Genomic DNA, 23,519 nt, shown 5'->3' with positions numbered 1-23,519 from the left:
CACACACACACACACACTTGTAGAGCGCATACTACAAAGCACACATACTATGAAGTGTGTTCACCCGGCTCCCTCCACCAATATTTAATTGGAATAGCCACTACAGTACAAAAGACAGGCGGGCACCACTCCAATTTTTCCCTTCTGATAGTGCAGAGTCAACAAATCCAATGGGATGATCAGTGCATCCCTAACTTTAGATACTGTGTAAGAACTGTAAGATTTAATTTGTTTTAGTGGAAATGTCAATAATTTTTATATTTATTTCACTTATGTTCATTGAGACGACCTGATATTATTTATTTGGTGCATATATTTCTATTTAAAAAGTCCCAAAAGCAGGTGTAATGCAGTAGAAGAGGTCATTGTGTCTCAACGGGACCGACCTGGTTAAATAAAGGCAAAATAAATAAAGATATATAGTAACATTGATAACATTGCTTTGCTATTTGGTATCCTGATATCATCATCATCTGTCTAATACAGAATTATTCCCATTTCCTCTCTAGGTGGAGCCGTTCTATGTCACTCTGTCGCTTTTTGACATCCAGAATGGGAGGAAAATATCCTCTGACTTTCAGGTGGACCTAAACCACCCGTCCGTGAGGGGCATGGTGCCCAATAGCAACAGTCAGTATATGAACGGCGGAGGAGACGCTCACCCTGAAGGGCAGCGGTTGGTCCATGGGGTGCCAGAAGCAGCCATGCAGTATCCCAGACAGGTGAATAAAGAAACCAGAAAGTATTAGGGGGAAAAAAACATTATGCTTGGTTCTTCACAGTTCAATAACAGACACATCTACATATGTCTTTGGTGTTATGTTCCAAATCTACTCATACATATTAAAAATTTGTTCTATCACACCCATCGTCTCCACAGGGAGTGTTCTCGGTAACATGCCCTCACCCTGATATCTTCCTGGTGGCTCGAATCGAGAAGGTGCTTCAAGGGGGAATCAACCACTGCGCCGAGCCGTACATGAAGAGTTCAGACTCCACCAAGGTACTGGAGCGACCCCATGAATTTTCATGGCTAGCCTCCTCACGCGGCGGTGTATCAGACCAAACTCAGCAGATTCCACCAGATTGCTCCACATTATACACAGATAATCATCCTTGTTTTTAAGTGCTGACCAGCCTCACCGACCCTCAACACAAGCATTGACTTTGGCTGTAGAAATGTAGTTGTACACCCTGAAGGGACAGGGATAATGTGATACAGGCAACAAAAAAATGTGAAATGTGTTGTGTGTGTGTGTATATAAGTGTATTTGGTTGAGGTGTGTCCAGGTATCTGTGTGTGTGTGTGCCTGTGTTGAGACTGGCAGCACACTGAATACTAAATCTCACAGTGCTCTAAGTACTGAGACCCAGCCTGTGTGTGTGTGTATGTGTGTGTGTGTGTGTGTGTCTTTGCGCTGGAGCTCAAATAACAGTATTTTCCACCAGGTGGCACAGAAGGTCCTGAAAAATGCCAAGCTGGCATGTAGCCGGTTGGGCCAGTACAAGATGCCTTTTGCCTGGGCAGCAAGGTACTTCATCTCTCTTAACAAATGAGATTTTTATGTTTGTGTAACTGTCAGCCAGACACCCACTGACACACAGTTTTAATTACAAATCCTATATCACGTATCAATTGCATACAATAAACCGGTGCATATTCTCATTTGCCCAGGTCATAGTATTTCAAAGGAGGTTAAATCGAAAGCAACTGGACTTCGTTATTTGTCTAGGAAGACGTTTCACCTCTCATCCAAGAGGCTTCACCTGTGCCCCTGTGTCCCTTTTGTGCTCCAAGTGCCAACGACAGTCGTTGGCACTTGGAGCACAAAAGGGAACCAGTGACATCATCACCCTTGCGAACGCCCACACAAGAGGTTAAATAGTGAGTCTCCACACCAGATAGTTGGACCAGTCCCAGCCTGGTCAGATGCGTACATGAACTGATGAAGCCTCTTGGATGAGAGGTGAAACGTCTTCCTAGACAAATAACTAAGTCCAGTTGCTTTCGATTTAACCTCCTTTGAAATGCATACAATAAATCTACTTAGAACGAGACGGAAGAATTGATCAGTGACTAAGGAGAAAGTAATAACAGCTGACTCTTATATTCAATAACAGCAGCAACAACCCTCATTATGATTCAGTACTGTTGGATTTCCTGCATACAATCCAAAGAACAAATCAGCAGAGTACTTTATTTTTTTACTCAACAGAGTAAACAATAAAGCTTTATAAGATTACATTTGTGATCCCCAGTTATAACTTAATAATTTACAACAATGATTTCTGGGGTCATTTTATGCCTTCAATGGCAGAGGCAGTGAAGACAGACAGGACATGGGGAGAAAGGCTCACAGTTAATGTGGATCATGTCAGATGTTAGCTCATTTGATAATCAATTCATCTTTTAAGTAATTTTAGCCAAATATTCTGCTGGTTTTACCTCCTTGAATACATATGCAGTTGAATACATTTCAGTATGCACTGAATATATGTTTTAAGAAGCAATTTGGTGATGTCTCCATGGTCACAAGGTTTTCTTTTATGAAATCTTTCACACAAATGTATATTTGAGGAAATTAATTTGTAAATCGATTGGAAATAATAATAGCACTGTGAATGTACTTTTTCTTTCTAAATGGGGATGTAGGCGTGTGACGGATGAGAGAAATGTTCCTGACTCCTCTTTTTCCTTTCTTGCAGGCCTTTGTTCAAAGACGCTTCAGGGACGCTTGACAAAAGTGCTCGCTTCTCAGCTCTGTACAGACAGGACAGCAACAAGCTGTCCAACGAGGATATGCTCAAACTTCTGGCTGATTTCAGGAAGTTAGTAATGTTTCTATGAGTGCAATTTATTCTAAATAGTCCGAGTAGACTTGCAGATGTTCTGGAAAGTACAGTATGGAAAAATGTGTTCCTATAGGTTGTGCTTTGGGAAAAAATGCTAGTCAGTTTTGAAAGTAAGATGTTTGCTCACATCTGTGAATGTGGTCATATAAAATGTGTTCATGTCTAGGCTCACTGCCTGCTTCTTATTCAGTCTTTTAGTAGATGATAGCGAAAGCTTAACCAGAGTTTATTTTCCTTCCCGCAGGCCAGAGAAGATGGCCAAGCTGCCTGTAATCCTAGGAAACCTTGATGTTACCATTGACAGTGTAGCCCCTGACTTGACAAGTAAGCCCACTAAACTCACTCCACACAGCCAGCATGAGAGATGAAAGCTTCTGCTGTTCAGACAAGACAGACCAAGTTGTCTGCTGGCGGTTTACTCTCCCTGTCTCCTGTCTCTGTGTATAGATTGCGTTACCTCATCCTACATTCCTGTGAAGCAGTTTGATCTCAGCGAGAAGACCAACATCTTCTTCGAAGTGGAGGAGTTTGTGCCGCACATAGCCAAATGTTCTCAGCCTTTCACCATCTACAACAATCACCTCTACGTCTACCCGAAGCACTTGAAGTACGACAGCCAAAAGTCATTCGCAAAGGTATCACAAAACTTTTTTACAAAGTGCAAAGTGTGCCAAGGGCTTGGATTGATTTGTTCCCTAAACTAACTTAGACCCACTTGGCTCACTGTGTCTTTCCCCAGGCTCGAAACATAGCCGTGTGCATCGAGTTCAAGGACTCGGATGAAGAAGAGGCTGTTCCCCTGAAGGTAAACTCATATGTCCTGGAAGTGCGTCTTAAAATCTCCCAAAGGATAACCCCACCCGTCACAGGAAATAATCAACTATTGTTATTCCGCAGTGCATCTATGGCCGACCTGGAGGACCCTTGTTTACCAAAAATGCCTTTGCTGCAGTATTACATCACCAGCACAACCCTGAATTTTACGATGAGGTAAGAATCCATGTACCAGATGTCTGTAGAAAGCCTCAGTGATGCGTGCTATTCACATAAGGCAGCATTGAGTACATTGAATTAGTAAATATGATTCGTTTATTTGTGCTTTTATCAGTTCAAGATCGAGCTGCCGACCCAGCTGCATGAGAAACACCACCTGCTCTTCACCCTCTACCACGTCAGCTGTGACAGCAACAGCAAGGCCAGCACCAAAAAGAGAGACCTGGTTGAGACACAAGGTAAAACGCTCTGTTCCGCTGCACCTACCCTCTGTGTGATGTTACTGGCTCGAAGTATCAGACTGCTAGAGGACTGTCCTCTCTTCTGTCTCCGCTCTCAGTGGGTTACGCCTGGCTCCCGCTATTGAAGGACGGCAGGGTGATCATGAACGAGAGTCAGATCCCTGTGGCTGCCAACCTGCCTGCTGGATACCTCAGCTGTCAGGAGGGAGCCAGCAAGGTAGTGCATCCCCAAGTCGGTGAAGAAATCACATGCCATCACCCACAAAGATGACATTATGAATATAATATTTGTTTTATTACAAACCAGAGGGAACTTACTAATCTATTTTCTTACAGCATTCGGGTCCTGAAGTCAAATGGGTGGATGGAGGCAAGCCTCTGTTCAAGGTCTCCGCTCACCTCGTGTCCACTGTCTACACTCAGGTTTGTTGTTCGTTTTGTTTTTAGCTGAGTCTAGGTGTAATAAAGACTATTGTGTTTAATTTCATATCATATGAGATAACTTGTATTCTGACATTTTTATTTCTCATCATGTCTTCAGGATCAGCATTTGCACAATTTCTTTCATCACTGTCAGAGCATGGCATCCTCAGCCCAGGTATCAGGAGGAGAACTGGTCAAATACCTGAAGGTAATGCAACCAGCACAAGTCTGATTATGTTAGGATGCATACTGTGACAACAGACTAGAATTGTGCTCTGATGTGCTCCTATAGTACATGGTGATACAATTATTTTGTGTATTAATATTCATGGTTTCACATTTATTTGCATTGATGTTATTAGTTTCTCACAAAATGTGTAGATCTGTGTTTTGTTATAACTTTGGTTGTTATCTTGTGGGTTCATTCTTAACTGTGCATGCTAGATAGAAACGATAACATTTAAACCACAATCCGCCATATTAACTTACAGTCTACATTTCAGTGTTGATATAACCTGCATAACTGAGTGCACATGTTCTACAAGGTTGGATTAAAAAGAGAGTAAGGATCTAATTCTAAACAAAAAGACATGTAATGCTTTTCTGGATAAGTGAAGAGTACAGTTAGGATGTTTTTACTCTTCATCTTCTCTGTATGAACTTGTCTTGGCAGCTAAACAGAGCTCATCCTCACAGTCACACTTGGTTGATGCTGAATCAAATTAAATGTGCTTTTTATGTGTGTGCTGTAGCACATTCTGGACAATATGTGTAGATCTTTTTCCATTACTATTTATAAATAATGTATCTGTATTTTCAGCTGTAAAGATCTGGCTGATAGTAGTAAAATTGTCAGAAGTCGATTCATAGCTGGTAAGGGTCCTTTTACAGTTTTTTTCCTGTGGTGCCAGTAGCTCAGTTATCACTTATTTCTTTCGTGACTCTATGTTCCAGTCCATGGGAATCTCAGTTCACTGCTCCCCTGGTGGACATTGACATGGAAAGCAACACTTGGTCCTGTGTATCTCTCGGGCTCTAATGTAAACACAACAGTGAACATGGACAATAGCTGGAGGGTCAAACAGCAGGTCAGCTGTGTCGACTGGAAGCTTGCCAAATGACTTTGGCAGAGCTTGTGTTAGTTTCCTGTGCGCAGGCAGCGATGCACGAGTACCTACTGTCTGCCATGTTCCAGGCACTGAAGCATACAGTGTGGGTGATTAGCACACTGTGTTCACTTGTGTCCTCCTGTTGTTGTCATTTGATTAGTTTCCTCACGTTATTTTGGATCATCTGTGGACAACATCACCATTTCCAAGAAGCTACTCTTCCTCTCTGTGCATTAAAAAAACTACTGTAATGTGACTGAACATGTCTCTGTTATGTTGCACCCTCAGAGTCTCCACGCCATGGAGAGCCATGTGATGATCAAGTTCCTGCCCACCACCCTGAATCAGCTGTTCAGGGTGCTGACCAGTGCCACCCAAGAGGACGTGGCAGTCAATGTCACCAGGCAAGTCTCCCTGACACCTTCACTCTTTTATATTCAAGTAATTTCATGTAGATTATGATTTTATTTATACACAAAAAAATAGAAAGCTGCTTTTAATTTCAAAATATTTTTTTTTTCAAAGATTAGTTCCATAAATTACAATTAGTAAAAAAAAATATTGACTGTGAGAACATCAAAATTTAATTGTATCTGATCAAAAGACAAGGAAAAATCTAGTTAACACCAGCCAGCACAAGTGTTTAATGCAATTACATTTTTTAAGAGACACATCTGTCAGTAAGGTTTTCTGAGGTGCAAGAACCTTATTGTAAATATTTACTATGAAATTAAACATGGAGATTGTTTCGAGTGCAGAACAAGTATCCAACAAACCGTTTCCTCACTCATGCTTTCCTCCATTGTCATTTCCTTCTAGAGTCATGATTCACATTGTTGCTCAGTGTCATGAGGAGGGGTTGGAGCATTACCTGAGGTCATATGTGAAGGTAAAAAGTTCATGCAACATGACACAACTCACTATCTAGATATATTTTTGTTTGTTTGTGCTGCATGATTTACACATTTGTTACTATGCTGTGTCTGGTACAGTTTGTATTCAAGACTGAGCCGTACACGTCCTCCACCACCCGAATAGTGCACGAGGAGCTGGCTAAAGCGATGACTGCTATCCTGAAGCCCTCCACTGACTTCCTCACGAGTAACAAGCTGCTCAAGGTGACATATCTCTACTTTTTTTTAATGGTTACATGGTGTATCATTATAATTAACATCAATTTGCTCTGTCCTGTTGTGTGATTGGTGTTTTTCCTGCAGTACTCCTGGTATTTCTTTGAAGCTCTTGTCAAGTCCATGGCTCAGTTCTTGATTGAGAGCTGTAAAGTGAAGGTAAGTCTGCCACAACATGTGCATTTGACTTTGAGAGGTGTCTACTCATGCCTGCTTTATTACATCTTAGGGTCTTTACAGCATGCCAAGTCTTGTGGACAGCCGCAGTACCACAGTCAAAGTATTATGTATCCACAGTCTGCCCCATGCTGCTGTGCAGTTTAATTGGCCTGCATTTGTTCATACCCCATAAGCAACCACATCCCTGTGTTTAACCTCCACTGGCATAAATGTGGAGGCCACAATGGAAGCTAATGCTCCAGGGCAGGATCAAGGTCATAGCGAGAAACAATGTTAAGTTTCAGCTACAGCTACAGCTACAGCACAGAACTTCTAAACATATGTTCTTGTTATTGTTAAGAAATCCTATGAAAAGAAGAAAACCAGTAAGCCCATTCGTTTCTAGCGAAGAAAAAATTGAACACAAATACATTTAGTCAAGATGCCATGGAAGTGAAGGAACATGTACAGTCTGGCTAACACATGTGTTTTTAATAGTGTTGTGATCTCACACACACATAATTGCAAACACACAGAATATCACCATACTAATAAATTTAGTTTATGTCTTTCAGCTGTCCAGGAATCAGCGCTTCTCAGCATCTTTCCATCACACAGTGGAGACGCTGGTCAACATGATGATGCCTCACATCACACAGAAGTACAAAGACAACCTGGATGCTGCCAGGAACGCCAACCACAGCCTGGCAGTCTTCATCAAGGTCAGGATCCACACGCCCTCCTCAAGAGAACACTGTGTTTTTAAGTATAAAGTCGTTCCTATAGTTTGTATGGATAATGACGAAGTTGTTTCTCTCTCTCATCCTGTAGCGTTGTTTCAACCTGATGGACAGAGGCTTTGTGTTCAAGCAGATCAACAACTACATCAGCTGCTTTATGCCTGGAGACCCGAAGGTACGCTGGCGATACAAACGGAAACAGCATTCATAGAAACTGTTTGATGGCTTGTTTATTTATAAAGGGACAACTTGAAATCAATCAGCACTTTAATGGAGGTGGTTCGTGTTGTTTTCTGAATACAGACGCTGTTTGAGTTCAAGTTTGAGTTCCTGCGTGTCGTGTGCAACCACGAGCACTACGTCCCCTTAAACCTGCCCATGCCATTTGGGAAGGGAAGGATACTGAGGTTTCAAGGTGAGAAGATCATCATATTTAGGACATATATAGGGTCGAGTGTAGAGCCTAATGATGTGGTTCTGTGCTTACAGTGCTTGTACATAAGTAGTACATTGAAAAAAAAACTACTTAACTGCCCAGGGCCGACACAAATAAAATATCTCACCATATTCTACCTCTCAGCAGATTTTGTATCATTAAAGCAGTCTGATTTTACAGTACGTATATTGTGTCTTTTTTTTGTGTTCCTCAATTAGTTTTATTATCTCCATATGATACGGTGGAGTCAAACGATAATCCAGTAGGTAGGTGCAAGGTGTGCTGCTTGCATGTCGTCTCCGAAAAGAGCTGGCTTCAATGTAAATGCGCAACCATGAGCAGAAAGTTACAAATTCCCTCTACAATAAGAATCAAATCAGTTGTCTTCCATTTTTATTGCAATCTTGTTGATGTGGAATGATTTGTATATTTCAAGATATAGTACAGAAACATTATACTGCTTTTAATCTGTAGTCATATGACGGTGTATGAGAAGGTTGGCTCTTTTTTTGTGCAGGTTTGGGTGACTGTGTGCAAGTCGTTTTGATCTGTCTTGAGGTGGTTTGGAGTTTGTGATGAGCGTGATTCCAAAAGACATTTCATCTTCTGTCATTTCTAAAAAATGAGATGCCTTTTTTCATTTGCATGCTTAAAAGTAAGGTTTTAAAAAGATAAAAATGGAGAAAAGCAGTGTGTTTAATTTGATTACTTTTTAGGCAGTCTTCACGCGTGCGTGTGTGTGTGTGTGTGTTTTGGGATCGCTTTACTGGTGGTAATACTTTTGGAAACCATCTGCACACAGCTGCTGCTGTTCAATCACAAGCTTTAATCCTGTTTATTTTATTGTTTTGCCACAATGTTTGTTGGTGATGTGGAGCAGCAGCTCAGTCACACAGCCTGAATCTGTCCGACATGAAAGTCTGTGTTTGTCTGTATCTGTTTCTTTTTCCTCATATAGATTGTTAGATGGAAATCTGTACAATAAATCTAAAAGAATTTACTCTATGTTTCAATTCTGTGTATTTTCAGACTTTTTGCATTTTCTGGTTTCCATTTCATTGTGTCACATGAATAATAAATGATAAATTCCTCCTCTCAGACCTGCAGCTTGATTACTCGCTGACAGACGACTTCTGTAAGAACCACTTCCTGGTCGGGCTGCTGCTCAGGGAGGTCAACGCAGCTCTGCAGGAGTTCAGGGAGACTCGTCAGGTCTCTATCCAGGTGCTGAAGAACCTGATGATGAAGCACACGTTTGATGACCGCTACACCTCCAAGGTAAGAAAAGGCCTCACACCTCTGTCTCTCTGCATTTTCACTTCACCCCAGTGTCTGATGTGTTCGTCTGATCTGGAGATACTCTCATCTGTTTTCCAGAGCCAGCAGGCCAGGTTGGCCACGCTGTACTTGCCCTTGTTTGGTCTGCTCCAGGAAAATGTCAACAGGCTGAATGTGAAGGAAGTGTCCCCGTTCCCCATCAACCACTCCAACAATGTAAGGGAGCCACCTAGTGGCTTCTTCTGAGTATGTTATCTACACAGATGTTCAGTTGAATCATAAACTAAGGAAAATATCACACAAAGCATCTCACACACCCTAAAGCATAACATTTATATCCATATCCACATGTTCAGAGAGTGTTATTCAAAGAGAGTTAAAAACAGAGTCTTTAAGTATTGAAAGAGAGGAAATTAGGATAAGAAGTGGTGTTTGTAGTGTACCTTGATTACATGTTATTAACAATACATTTTTGTCTTTACATTGTTTAATTTTACAGACTATTAAAAATAAAATCAAAATTGTGACATGTATTCATACATACATGAATTTTGGTAGAAAACACTTTATAAAATAAAAAAAACAAATCAGATATTATAAAAGATATATTTAATACTATTTAGTTTGGGTTATTTTGACCAGTCTAAGATTGCAATATACAGTATAGATGTGTTTGTTTCCATTAAATTCTTGCACCATTTTTCATTCAGAATGGGAGAGAGGATTCACTCCTTACCAACGCTTTGATGACACCTCCCAGGTCCAGCACCTTTCTGGACACCAGCTTGCACAAAGATGTTTTTGGAGTTATCTCAGGCACCGGTGAGTGAAAACAAGATACTGGGGGGGGGAAAAAGGTTTTTATATTGATATAAAATGGTCACTTAATTTTGTTTTATTTTTTTAACAGCTTCACCTCATGCGTCATCCACCCCCAACATTAACTCTGTGCGCCATGCAGACTCTCGTGGTTCACTCATCAGCACTGACTCCGGAAACAGCCTGCCTGAAAGGAACAACGACAAGGGCAACTCTCTAGACAAGGTATATCTCAGAAAGTGCTGCAAGTTCTCTGTGAAGTAATATCAGCCAGACATTTTCCGGATATCAAATTCCAGCTTTCTGTGCGCAAATGTCATTCATTTCACTTTGCCTCAGACATATCACACCTCCCCTTGTTATGACAAAAGTGCCACAGAAAGTCAGGTCCTTGTTAACTTGTACCATTGACTCCCTCACCTTACCTGTACGGCTGGCCGTGGCAGACGGAGAAGTTCGTACGGAGACACTCTGTCAGTGTCCTGCGCTTCTTTACGGAGACTGAGGAGCCCGTGCTCTCCGGGCGCTACAAGCGTGTCACCATGGACTTCTCCCAGCTCTCTGCCCCATGTGTGTCAGAGAGCACCGTGCAGCCCAGCATTTCACTTCAAGTACAAAATGCCTCCTTCCCTCACGCAGTCATCCATCCTCCCTCCTAGGAGTGTCCCATCTGGGAATGTGAAAGTGTGTGTGTGCGAGTGTCCTAGTGTCCTCAATTCTGAGCCTTTTCTTTGCCAGATGATTCTCAGGCTTTGGCCTGTTTGTTTTCTGGTGCCATAAAGCAGACCTGCCGTATCACGGGGCCTCTCAGGGTTTGTCTCGGCTCATTTTCCAGATGTGGATAAGCATGCATGCTTAAGGGATTTCTCACTTTTGAGTTCCTCTCATGTGTGCTGTGTTGTTTTTCGCTTTCATGGATAGGCAGCCTCAAGCTAAATCTGAGAAGAAAGAACCCTATTAAACGCAAAGGATTATTATATTTTCACTGCCTGTGCTGCCGTTTGTTTCGTCTCCTGTTGAAGCTGTTTACATTTGTGATGTGTGGTAGCGTTTATCACTATGTGTATAACAACTTAAGGGGAGAAGGAGGACACTCAGGAGTAATTTGCAGTTATTTCCAAACCAAATAATGTCTGTCTATTTTGCTCAAACACATGAAAAAAAGCCAGACAGCTTCACACTTTTTGTCTAAACTTTTCAGGAAAACCAACATAAGCCGTGAAGCTCTCCTCCCTTCAAAACACCCTTTAAAAAGTCCAGAACCATATCGTCATGCTTTCCATGAAGTCATCCCCAGCCAGTTTCATGGTCTAGACTAACTGCTGGCAAAGGAACGTGCTTGGTATATCGCCAACCCCTTGCTGTGGTAGAGCTGCTGCTCCTCTGCTGTTTTCTCCCTGCTCTCTGCCTCAGCTGGGAGAATAGAAATGGCTTTCCACTGGCAGTCTGTCGCTCATAGAGCCCATAACAACCTGAGTGAATGACCAGTGTAGCTTACCACTCTAATCCCAGTCGTTCAGATAACTCACACCCACTCCTTAATGTAACTGTTGTTTTTTCTTTTGATGCAACAGCATCTCCAACAAATACTACAAAGACTTGGTTTCATTGACTTCGATCAATAACAAAAAAACACACAACAGAGTTGCAAAAGATTTTTTTAAATGATTGTGGTAACTGCCCTTTTTTCTTTTTGGATTTTTTTTTTCTTTTAATCAGTATTTTAGCTTATTTTGAGGCAACAAAATGAGCTTTACATGGCTAAAAGCTCTAACAGCATTAGATATTTCTATCTATCTCTGTGCCTGACCAGCCTCTTTGTCCCCCCAGAACCAGCCCGCCTCAGCCCTGGGCAGCACCCTGCTGCGCTGTGATAAACTGGACCAGGCCGAGATCAAGAGCCTCCTCATGTGTTTCTTGCATGTGCTTAAAAGCATGTCTGAGGGTAAAAATCAAACTCTTTCTCCATCTCCTCTCTGTACTATTTGTCTGTCTGAGACTTAAATGCCGTGTTCACTCACATTTCTATAATCCAAGAAAACTGTTCCTAATCTGTCAATCACTGTCTCTTCCAGACGCTCTGTTCACATACTGGAACAAGGCTTCATCTGCTGAGTTAATGGACTTCTTTACTCTAGTCGAGTAAGGCGACTTACTGTAATACTGCTATTGTGATGAAAAAAAAAACTGACATCCTAAGAAATGCTGAAAAACGCCTGGTGGCTGATTTTTCACTCATTTTTTTTCTCTCAGAGTCTGCCTTCATCAGTTCAGATACATGGGAAAGAGATACATCGCAAGGTAATGTTGTTGTCAGTGTTTAAACTGGGTGCATGGGTCCCACTGTTTTAAAGCTATTGCATTTTATATAGGATACATTTTTGATCAGGGATTTCAGTTTCTTCTAGCACAGTAGTTGCCAACCCACACACACACACACACACACACACCTCCTTACAAATGAACGCACAAGTACCAATACTTCACCAACCCCACCTCTCATGTGCCAGATGTGTTCACTTTGATTGATTTTTAAACTCAGTGTGAAAAATAGTAAATTTTGCATTGCACATAGTGGAGCAGCAGAGTACTGTACTCATCCATATCAACCTTTTAGCCTTTTCCTTTAACCAAAATGATCTCAATAGTTTCTCTGCGGCTTTAAGCCACCATTTACTATGCTTTACTCTACGTCAACAGTTTATGCTTTGACCCTATATCTAAATATTTACAACATTTGTTTCTTTCCATTGCTTTCTGTTGAATATTCCACTTTACCCATTACAAACATGTAGCAAGTACCAATTCCTCTTTGCTTGCTACAGTACTCTCAATTGTAACACATTGTTTTAATGCCACAGTTAACTCAGTTTGTGGTGTGTGTTATTATTTTCCAGATACATTTTGCTACCTCGCATGCTTTCAATGTAGGCTATATCCTGGCAACTGTAAAAATGAGATGCACCTACCCCTGGTTGGAAATCATTGCTCCAGACACCTGTTATGACATTGACATTTTTCAGTGTGATTATTGAATGTTGTGACTCTATGTTCAGCACAGTTACCCCAGGCAATTAAAATCCACACTTATGTCACTGTACTCTCTCTGCACCGGTTGGGAGCTCTGGCCTCGACTCCCAGAGGGCTTTGGGTGTTCACTGTCTCTAACCTGCCACCACTGTTTCTATCTTTATTCACTTAAACGCTGGCAAGTTTAACATAATGAAATAAAAGCTGGCTCCTGCCCTCTCCTGCTTGGGTAAGCCTGAAGGTGGAACTGACTTTCTCAAACTAACTGCATGATATCTTCAAGTTTTCACCCAGTAAAAGTTGCAGTGCTGTGACACGACTACTTGCTCTATAGACTCACTCTTACCTGCATGGCTTGAGCTGTAACCCACTGCTTTATCTCTCTGCTTCAATCCTGCTACACCACTCACTTTGATAGTCTTATTATTAAACTGCATGCCAAACATGCAATTTACTCTATTACTTTTTCTACATAATGCAGGTGTTGCTTTAGGGTGTGTGAAGTCAACAGAAAATGTTCAAATGTTACATTTTCCGGTCTTCTGAGTTGGATGATGGCACTTTAAAATGTCATAAGCTAAATAATCTTAAAATCTGCTGTAGCTCTAAGACATCTGAGTGACATTTACACCACTTAAGTGTGTAAAATGGTGTATTATTCATCCTAACCTAACCTGCTTCACTAACTCTGGCCCCTGCTGGTCATCAGCTGTTCATCTAACATTGTCCTGTTTCCTCATCAGGAGCCAGGATGGGGCAGGACCGGTAGCACATGAGCGGAAGTCTCAGACTCTGCCTGTGTCCCGTAACAGGGCAGGAATGATGCATGCCCGCTTACAGCAGCTCAGCAGCCTGGATAACTCATACACTTTTAACCACAGTAAGTGCCCCACACTGTACTGTTTCATCTACCAGAGGACCCCGGTCCTCCTGCTCATCCTCACCCTGTGTAGTCTCTCCTCACGCTTTTCATCATCATCATCATCATCATCATCATGAATGACATCCTCTTCTTCATCCTCCATTTAAACCCAGCCTGCTTCCAAGAGGACATGGGGGCATCATCAGTTAATTAAATAAAACTGGGGCCAAGGTAGCTGTACTGTATGTACTGTGTATACACACTGATTTTATCTACAGGGGTTGAGCTGTGTGATCAGTCTGGTAAATGGCGCCATTTAATAAAGTTTCTCTGTGTTTTCAGTGTAAGAAAGATTTCAAGTATTCTTGGAATATCTGTAGACCATGGTAAGAACGTATCAGGTTGACGGGCAGTTTGCAGACTGTTACTGGCTCTGTTCATTTGGTTGAATTAAGAGCATGCCTATTGTAACTGAACATCCGCTTTTAAAATCTTTTCATGCCTTCGCCCAGCTCATTTGCTTTGAGTTTCATTTTACCCCTCATTCTCTAAAAAAAAGACTCAAATCGACGTCCTAAGTAAGACAGGTTTCATTCCAAAATACTAAATTATAATACTACCTGTGAATTTTAGAAATACCCTTCCTAATACTCGATGATAAAGATATATAAATGGCCTCAATGTGTCACTATTAATACATAAAATGTTTACATTGATAGAAATAATAAGAATCATTTTTGTGTCCGTTTGGAATGAAACTTCATCATTTCAATGTGATTAAAATGTCCATCTTTTTAGCAAAAGCTTTGCCTTTAACGCCATGATATGATATGATATGATATGATATGATTGGTGCGGGTGGAACAGCTACAGCTTTTTGTTATGTCTTCTTTAGCTTACAGTCACTCGGATGCCGACGTGTTGAATCAGTCCCTGCTGGAGGCCAACATCGCCACTGAAGTGTGCCTGACTGTGCTGGACACCCTTAGTATCTTCATTATGGGTTTCAAGGTATCATAATTAACAATAAATGTAACAACTCATTTTATACTGGAACTATTTTCGATGTAGGTTGGCTACTGAGTTTGTCAGACCTCTGATTGATTTCTAAATTAGATTATTTGTTTCTTTCTCCACAGACACAGCTTTGCTCAGACCACGGCCACAGTCCACTCATGAAGAAGGTCTTTGACGTCCACCTCTGTTTCCTGCGAATCAATCAGTCAGAAACGGCCCTGAAGCAAGTCTTCACTTCCCTGCGCACCTTCATCTACAAGGTTTTTAACTCTTTTGCTGCCTTATTCAACGGTCCTCTGTCATTGCCTTTGCTTGTCACAATAGCTGATGATCTCTCTTATTTTCATCCTCCTCTAGTTTCCCTGCACGTTCTTTGAAGGGCGTGCTGACATGTGTGCGGCATTCTGCTATGAGATCTTGAAGTGCTGTAACTCCAAGCTGAGCTCCATTCGCAGTGACGCAGCCCATCTGCTGTACTTCCTGATGAAGAGCAACTTTGATTACACAGGTCGCAAATCCTTTGTCCGGACACACTTACAGGTAAGATAGTCCCACTTTAGTATTTTACTCTATCTCCACAGAACTAACAATATTTTCCTTGACGTTCATATACTATTGAATCCTAATAATAAAGATATTTCATTTTAGGTTTTATTAAGGTCTGAATTCAAACTTTTAAAGACTGAACACTGAGAAAGTGAAGCCAATGTCAACAAAACACAGTGGTTAAACAACATTTGATCTTTTCTCTTCTTTCCATTGCTTCAGGTGGTGATCGCCGTCAGTCAGCTGATAGCTGATGTCATTGGTATCGGAAGCACCCGCTTCCAGCAGTCTCTGTCAATTATCAACACTTGTGCCAACAGTGACAAAACTATTAAGGTCAGCAAGTCATTTCAGTTCATTATTATTTCACATAAATAAACTGTTAAAATTAGAAAAAAAGTGCTTGAACTAAAAATGCCACAACTGGCTTCTCTCGTTTCTGCACACTGCACAACAGAACACAGCGTTCCCATCAGATGTGAAGGACCTGACCAAACGCATCAGGACGGTTTTGATGGCCACAGCTCAGATGAAGGAGCATGAGAGAGATCCAGAGATGCTAGTGGACCTGCAGTACAGCCTGGCCAAGTCTTATGCCAGCACACCTGAGCTACGCAAGACCTGGCTGGACAGCATGGCCCGAATCCATGTGAAGAATGGAGACCTGTCGGAGGTTTGTGATAAAAGACACTGCTCTTATAAAGCACCCTTTGATTTGAGTCTACGTGATTTCATATATCAAGCACAGACAGGTCTTGCTTTGCTGACATGGGATGTTCTTATTGTTCACAGGCGGCCATGTGTTATGTGCACGTAGCAGCACTTGTGGCAGAATACCTGAGGAGAAAAGGTGCTTTAACTATCTATTTCATTAACTGCATTCACAAAACTCTATTCTTTGAAGTATCTCAAAGAATAGTATATCTTAATTATTCTCTGTCAAAAGGCTATTTTAGCTTGATTTTGTTAAAATATTGTCTCATCAGGCATGTTCAAGCAGGGATGCTCAGCTTTCCGTGTCGTCACTCCAAACATTGATGAAGAAGCAGCAATGATGGAAGATGTCGGCATGCAAGACGTCCACTTCAATGAAGTAAACACATCTTTCATACCACTGATGTCCACAAAATATACTCTATATTCAATTTACTTACACTTTGGTCTGTGCAAATGAAGAAGCTGAGATTTTTAACAAGTCAACATGAATTCAGTCATCAGTGTAACTCAGCTTTATTTAATAAACACTCTCCAGTATTTCAGTCTCTAAATAGTGAACTGTAGTTTAAGTTTCATTTCATCCTATTTCTCTTTGATATTTTACATTGTTTCTGTATTTTATTTGTGTTTCTATCTAAGCATGCTTTGAGTATTTGTGAAAGTGCTTTATAAATAAAATGTATTATTATTAAGTAATAACTCAGTGGTGACAATATGTCATTTTTGTTTGTGCAAAAAGGAACTGTTCTATCACATTATATATACATATATATATAAGATAAACTTATTTTCCTCCCTCTCCTTGGTGTGTCAGGATGTCCTGATGGAGCTTTTGGAGGAGTGTGCAGATGGACTGTGGAAAGCTGAGCGTTACGAGCTCATCTCTGACATCTACAAGCTCATAATCCCCATCTATGAGAAACGCAGGGACTTTGAGGTACAAGATTTTTTGTTTTCCCCACAACATTCTCCACTAATTAACCCTTGGTCAGATCATGAATATCTACAGAGTCTAATGAGCTTTTTTGTTTTGTTTTGTTTTGTTTTACTTCTTCCCACAGAAACTGGCCCACCTGTATGACACACTGCATCGTGCATACAGCAAAGTCACTGAGGTCATGCACACAGGCAAGAGATTGCTGGGCACCTACTTCAGAGTGGCTTTCTTTGGCCAGGTGAGTTAAACTCTCAAGCAGGTAGCTCACAAGGGTGTGTTAACTAAACGCATCATTTTAGTCATAGTTTAATTTTCTATTAATTATATGATTTTTGCACAAAGTGTTTTTGAAATCAAACCTGATTGAGAGACACAATTATTAATTTTGTTGCTGCTATGGCAAAGTAATTCGTGTTCTGCATGGGGGCTGTTTTTTTTAAGAGCATGACCACATGCGGTGGCATTTTATGATCCACTCTAATACCCCTTCTCTGCTTTTTATCCTCTTTGAAGGCAGCGGTAAGTTGTGCTGTAGACCTTGTTAGCCTTTCTGAGCAGCCTGAGTCTTTGTGTGGTGTTGTATTCCAATGCACTTCTCAATCATAGATGCTGCTTCGAGTTAACATTCAGTCATGACTGTTGTTTTCTGTTTTTTGTTTTCTTTTGGGACTGTGTTGTGCATGGCACCTGTCCACCTCTGCTCTCATTTCAGTGTCTGCTTTTGTGTTCAAATCTAACTGTATAGAAATTAAGCACCATCCAGTACTTTAGAAGTTTTAGAGACTATTTGTTGGGTGTGGTTACTTCTACTTGTGTACTTTGATAGAGATCCATGTCTCTCTTGACATTGTGGTCTAATTAGTAGTTGTATTAATAGGGGTTTAACATTTCTTCACGATATTTAGGTAGCTCTCATGGAATAACAATGATTTATTTTCTGTTGTCCACACCCTGTAGCAGTACCAGTTTACTGACTCAGAGGCTGAGGTAAATTGCAGTTGGACTGCAGTGAATGTTTTAGGCTGTGTTGTGTTTCTTTGCTAATGCAGTCGGTGTTATATCACGTTGCATTGCCCTTTAACTCCTCCTTACTCTAGCTTCAGTGTTGTCATAATCATAGTAGTAAAACCCTTGAAGGGCTAATAGCAGGATCCATCTCTCACTGGGTAAATGCATGGCTTCACCCAGCTGTTCATGGGACCTGTTTCTGTTTACATACAAGAAACTGACTAATCTTGAGTGCTCCCACTGACTCAGTGTGAAATCCATGCCCCCTCCTCTGCTCTGTCCTTTGGTCTGTTTTAAATTGTTGAGCTGATACTAGATGTTTGCAGTGGAGTCTGTTTCTCTTTGTTATCTCTGTGCTTGGGCCGTTAGACTGAAGGTTGTGTATTTGTGGAGTGACATACTGTACCTAGCAGCCCAGAGTTTACACTTAGACATTATCTATCTTACCACTTCATTTAACAAATTGTCATAATGATTCCCACTCACAGCGTATGTATGGTTTGATGTGGCACTGTTTGATCCTTTATATTCTAAAGTTTTTTGGGGGAAGGGGGGTTTAGCCATGCTGATACTATTTTATGTTCATTCAGGGTTTCTTTGAGGATGAGGATGGTAAGGAGTACATCTACAAAGAACCCAAATTCACCCCTCTTTCTGAGATATCTCAGAGGCTTCTGAAGCTGTACTCTGACAAGTTTGGACAGGAGAACGTGAAGATGATTCAGGACTCTGGAAAGGTGAGTCTCTGTTGATATTTAGTTGGTGATACAGATTTATTTCCCTCGTAAGATTTCCACAACACGGCACTCATCTCTTATAATGATACTTGTTGCAGATTAATCCCAAAGACTTGGACTCCAAGTATGCATATATTCAAGTGACACATGTGACCCCATACTTGGAAGAGAAGGAGCTGGTGGACAGGAAGACGGACTTTGAAAAGAGCCACAACATCCGTCGCTTCGTGTTTGAGATGCCTTTTACGGTATCGGGCAAAAAGCAAGGCGGCGTGGAGGAGCAGTGCAAACGCAGGACTATACTAACCAGTAAGTACCCATGCATATGTGTGGCAGTGGCACATGAGTGGGGTAAAAACCATGAAATTGTGCATTTTTCACTTTTCTGTAACCATGTCTTTTAAGCTCCAAACACAGAAATTATAATAATTAAATTAATTAATATTATGAAATTAATATAATATGAAATTAATATAATAAAAATATAAATGTGTAGATTTTTCATCAGACTTCAGAAAGATCCTCCAGAGCCACTGACGACATTATGCTACAAAAAACATTAAAGGCAACAATGTGCAATTAGAATTAGCTGTAAATGTATCTTCTGTATCACATAATCAATCATCTAGAAAGTAAAATACATCACCAGAGTGTTTTCCTCTCAAACTCTGGACGATGTTTTCCTGCTGCGTGTATGCTCTCACGTAAAAAGGCTTCAAATGCACACTCACTAAGTGGATGGCTATCACGTGGGTATCAGTGGTTCACACATCACATTCCTCAGCAGAAAGTTCCTGTGCATGAATAGAAGATCTTGATTAGATTCTCAACACATCAGCTGTTTGTCAAGGACGTTTCATAATCCCAATCACAGCTTTATTGTTTTATGGTGCAAAGGTTCAATGTTATCCTCTTATCATTACTATCGGAACATGTTCAACAGATCGGATCCCGTGTTGTAAAACTGAGAAAAGCACATGCAAGAAGAAAAGATTCACTTAGCTCTCAGCATGCTGTTAACTCCACTCACCATCATGTCCCTGTCACACAGCCACGCACTGCTTCCCCTACGTGAAGAAACGTATCGCAGTGATGTATCAGCACCACACCGATCTGAGCCCCATCGAGGTGGCCATCGACGAGATGAGCAAGAAGGTGGCGGAGATCAAACAGCTCTGCTCTTCCAGTGAGGTGGACATGATCCGCCTGCAGCTCAAACTGCAGGGCAGCATCAGCGTCCAGGTGCTTTGAAATTTGTCAACACAAACTCACACTCACTGGACAAACAGTATATAAGAAAGAAAATAACGCGGCTTCTACATCTCCCCTCAGGTGAACGCAGGACCACTTGCGTATGCCCGAGCTTTTCTGGACGATGCAGGCACCAAGAAGTATCCTGATAACAAGGTCAAACAGTTGAAAGAGGTCTTCAGGTGAGGTGTCAGACAGTTTAACTGGATCAGGTTTTACTCCATGGTGTAACTCTCTCCTTTAACACATATTTACATGATTTCTTGAACAGGCATTTTGTGGAGGCGTGTGGCCACGGCTTAGGCATTAATGAGCGACTAATCAAAGAGGACCAACAGGAGTATCAGGACGAGATGAAAGCCAACTATAGAGACCTCGCCAGGGAGCTGTCCATCATCATGCATGAGCAAGTAAGTATATTATTGCACCGGTTGGTGTTACTAGTATCAGTGTAATTACTACTCTCTGCCTATGTTCAGTGTGTAATATGCCTTTTTCAGTGACAGGTTTTGGCGCGAGAAGCGAACAAAATGCTCTTCATTACAAGTTTGATAACGTGACTTGATAACACCCTTCTTTGTTTCTCCCTTGTGCTGACATGAGCAGATTGGATGGTAATGCAAGAAGCATTAATGCCAAAAAAAAGTTCTTAACTGTTGGTCCAGCCAGACACAGGCATCTGTTCTCAGATATTATATGACATTAAAGTTATTCATGACCCATCTCTCTCTTTCTTTGTGTCATATCAACATCTCTACAACATATCTAGAGCCCACTGTTTTTGCACTACCTTCATTTATTGTTGTATTCACACTGAGTCATTGTAAGATCCTTTGTAATGTTATAACATAATATAAACTAGCAAGTAAAAAAAGTTGAAGTTAGAATTATTTAAAAAAAAAGAAGAAAAAAAAGAAGAAATCAAATCAATTGGATCATATGATGCTACTTGTTTTAAAGTTAGCACTAAAGTGCCTCTCTTGACCTTAAGTAGAACTGACAGAGTAATCTGATCGGATCAGAGACAGGGCTTATCAGTACATGGCTGCAATAAATAAGAAATCAGTCACACATAAAGTATTCTCATTTATGACATGCATGTCCAGCCAAAAAGATCAAAACTTAAAACTCACTATTTTGGCTACTCTTTGAACACTCCTGAACTGACCTGACCAACAATCTCCTCTTTATTATCTCTTTGGTTGATGTATGATTTTGCATGTGTGTACAGTTTTTACTGTATGTATGCACGTGTAAATATATGTATGTTCAGTTACACTTATACTTGTATGAAGAGTGTGTAAGCATGTACATATATTTGAATGTGTGTGTTTAAACACTTGCTTTTGTTTTTGCATTATGTTTTGTTATATATTGTATACTGTATATGTTTTATACTCTTCATGATTTTATGCATACGGGTACTTCTGCTTGTTTGTTTCCTGTTTTTTAAAGGTATGCAGAAATTTCACCTTAGTATGATTATTCACTTTCTTGCTGCGAGGTAGAAGATTGACACCACTCTCATACTGTATCTGTGAGCTAAATATCAAGCTACGGTTTGTAGCCAGTTAGCTTAGCACAAAGGATACGAGGGAAGGAAACGATCTGCTCAACTTTCTCAGACGGTAACAAAAAAAAAAGCTTTAAAATTAAAGAAAAAAGTTTCCAGCCTTTAAACTTAGCTAAGCTAACCAGCTCTTGTTGGAGTTTCTTATTTATTCTCCATAACAAACAGTGTCATTCATGTCCTCATCTCACTCTCTGCAAGAAATCAAATAAGAGTGTTTTTCAATGTGTCAAACTATCCCTTTTTACAGTAATTAGAAGGCTTGAAGATCTAAAATGATATTTATTGAAAGTCTAATTTCTCCTCCTCACTCATCTCCTCTCAGATCAGTCCTGTGGAAGATGGCATGAAGAGCGTTCTTCCAGACTCGCTTCACATCTTTAATGCTATCAGCGGCACACCAACCAGTGCCACCATCCAGGGCATCCCCAGCTCTTCCTCTGTGGTGTGATGCTGCCCTGGGTTAAGTTTGACCTCAGCGCCCCCCTATTACTCGCCAATGAGGCACGCCAGTGAAGCCATATTGTCACATCTAAACTGAATCCTGCTTCTCTTCTGTCAGCGCAAAGGGGAACTGACAAAAGCACAGACAGGTCTGACCACCTCTGACTCTTCTCAGTGGACCATGACCAAGGCACTGGACCTTTGACCTTACACTATACAGGAGGTATGGTAACTGTGCAGGGTTTATGGACAATTTTACTTTCCTGTGAGATTACTGAGGTGAGGCCTTGAGACCTGAGGGTCCGTGCAGGAGAGATTATAGGGCGTAAACCTTGCATCATTACGTGTGATGAGAAAAACCTGTCTACTTCTTCTCCTCCACCTGTTTCTACCTGAAAAGACTGGGCAGTTTTTTTTTCCATGGAGACATTCCTGTTGGGACCTTTATTATGCATGTCGTTACAATACACCTACACCCTCTCAACAGCCCATTTGTGTTTATTTTGATAATGTGTCACATTGTGTTTTTTATGTACAGTATTCCACTTTTATAAGCCACTGTATTGATGTCTTGATGAACAGTATATGCTGCATACATCGACGCTCATCTCCCTGTACATGAAGTTATATTTCTACAAAAAAAAATGCTAATTTGCAAAAGGGCCTCCACGTTAGCATTCAACCTTAAATCACTTCGATGTCTTAGAGCCGAAGAGTTTTTAAATATTTAAAGCCATTGCATACAAAAAGTATATTCCAAGTTGTTTATTGATGTATATAAAGGAGTGTGTGCAATATTTGCAAAAGCATCTTGCTGTGTGGGGCTTATACACTGTAAAGAAATGTTCACCTTCTTGCCAAAGCGATGAGGTGTGGAACCAAACACTATGCCTACTGTGGGAGTAATATGAAGCTTTTACCATTTTAGTGTTGATTCAAATGTTCAAGAAATTGTTTTATATTTGGGCAGCAATGGGTTGTTGTTGTTGTTTTGTTTTTTTATTTAACACAAATTCACTGTTCTGCTGTAAACAGAGATGTTCCCTTATGCTTTTCTTTTAAATAAAATGCACTCATTTCTCTGCACTTGTACTCGTGAGTCATTTATTCTTTTATTAAAGTTTGATCTGCAGTTGTAAATGTCTTGGGAATTAATACCTTTTATGAGTTTCCAGGGACTGCATGTAGCGATCCTCGTATCTCCTGTATCTCACGTTC

General features: G+C 40.8%; 1 protein-coding gene across 15 annotated transcripts in view; it reads left to right on the top strand.

The window, feature by feature from the left end:
• Window positions 1-23,387, top strand: part of LOC146965055 (dedicator of cytokinesis protein 9) — an 82,674-nt gene extending 59,287 nt beyond the window's left edge. For 2 of the 15 annotated variants that reach the window (XM_085766438.1, XM_085766439.1), the window contains exons 12-55: window positions 510-722; window positions 881-1,003; window positions 1,450-1,532; window positions 2,707-2,829; window positions 3,098-3,177; window positions 3,301-3,488; window positions 3,593-3,658; window positions 3,751-3,843; window positions 3,962-4,085; window positions 4,187-4,305; window positions 4,425-4,511; window positions 4,630-4,719; window positions 5,909-6,024; window positions 6,440-6,509; window positions 6,613-6,738; window positions 6,838-6,909; window positions 7,485-7,631; window positions 7,741-7,824; window positions 7,953-8,064; window positions 8,304-8,351; window positions 9,185-9,363; window positions 9,463-9,579; window positions 10,074-10,185; window positions 10,274-10,407; window positions 12,013-12,127; window positions 12,258-12,324; window positions 12,436-12,483; window positions 13,956-14,092; window positions 14,970-15,085; window positions 15,214-15,351; window positions 15,449-15,631; window positions 15,860-15,973; window positions 16,095-16,310; window positions 16,430-16,487; window positions 16,624-16,730; window positions 17,169-17,291; window positions 17,416-17,529; window positions 18,249-18,278; window positions 18,890-19,036; window positions 19,135-19,345; window positions 20,088-20,278; window positions 20,369-20,469; window positions 20,559-20,697; window positions 22,183-23,387. In XM_085766438.1, the coding sequence (XP_085622564.1) occupies window positions 510-722; window positions 881-1,003; window positions 1,450-1,532; window positions 2,707-2,829; window positions 3,098-3,177; window positions 3,301-3,488; window positions 3,593-3,658; window positions 3,751-3,843; window positions 3,962-4,085; window positions 4,187-4,305; window positions 4,425-4,511; window positions 4,630-4,719; window positions 5,909-6,024; window positions 6,440-6,509; window positions 6,613-6,738; window positions 6,838-6,909; window positions 7,485-7,631; window positions 7,741-7,824; window positions 7,953-8,064; window positions 8,304-8,351; window positions 9,185-9,363; window positions 9,463-9,579; window positions 10,074-10,185; window positions 10,274-10,407; window positions 12,013-12,127; window positions 12,258-12,324; window positions 12,436-12,483; window positions 13,956-14,092; window positions 14,970-15,085; window positions 15,214-15,351; window positions 15,449-15,631; window positions 15,860-15,973; window positions 16,095-16,310; window positions 16,430-16,487; window positions 16,624-16,730; window positions 17,169-17,291; window positions 17,416-17,529; window positions 18,249-18,278; window positions 18,890-19,036; window positions 19,135-19,345; window positions 20,088-20,278; window positions 20,369-20,469; window positions 20,559-20,697; window positions 22,183-22,308 (5,187 nt within the window). In that variant the 3' untranslated portion in view covers window positions 22,309-23,387. Of the gene's footprint in view, window positions 1-509; window positions 723-880; window positions 1,004-1,449; window positions 1,533-2,706; window positions 2,830-3,097; window positions 3,178-3,300; window positions 3,489-3,592; window positions 3,659-3,750; window positions 3,844-3,961; window positions 4,086-4,186; window positions 4,306-4,424; window positions 4,512-4,629; window positions 4,720-5,908; window positions 6,025-6,439; window positions 6,510-6,612; window positions 6,739-6,837; window positions 6,910-7,484; window positions 7,632-7,740; window positions 7,825-7,952; window positions 8,065-8,303; window positions 8,352-9,184; window positions 9,364-9,462; window positions 9,580-10,073; window positions 10,186-10,273; window positions 10,408-10,628; window positions 10,794-12,012; window positions 12,128-12,257; window positions 12,325-12,435; window positions 12,484-13,955; window positions 14,093-14,416; window positions 14,461-14,969; window positions 15,086-15,213; window positions 15,352-15,448; window positions 15,632-15,859; window positions 15,974-16,094; window positions 16,311-16,429; window positions 16,488-16,623; window positions 16,731-17,168; window positions 17,292-17,415; window positions 17,530-18,248; window positions 18,279-18,889; window positions 19,037-19,134; window positions 19,346-20,087; window positions 20,279-20,368; window positions 20,470-20,558; window positions 20,698-22,182 lie in introns of all 15 variants that reach the window. The other 13 variants (XM_085766449.1, XM_085766450.1, XM_085766443.1 and 10 more) reach the window with 8 other exon arrangements.
• The last annotated feature ends 132 nt before the right edge of the window (window positions 23,388-23,519 follow it).

The sequence above is a fragment of the Trachurus japonicus genome, chromosome 21, assembly GCF_045865225.1.
Source record: "Trachurus japonicus isolate A0001 chromosome 21, Traja_1.0".
NCBI lineage: Eukaryota > Metazoa > Chordata > Actinopteri > Carangiformes > Carangidae > Trachurus > Trachurus japonicus.
Note: the sequence above shows the minus strand (reverse complement) of the source record. Positions and strands in the feature narration are given on the sequence as shown.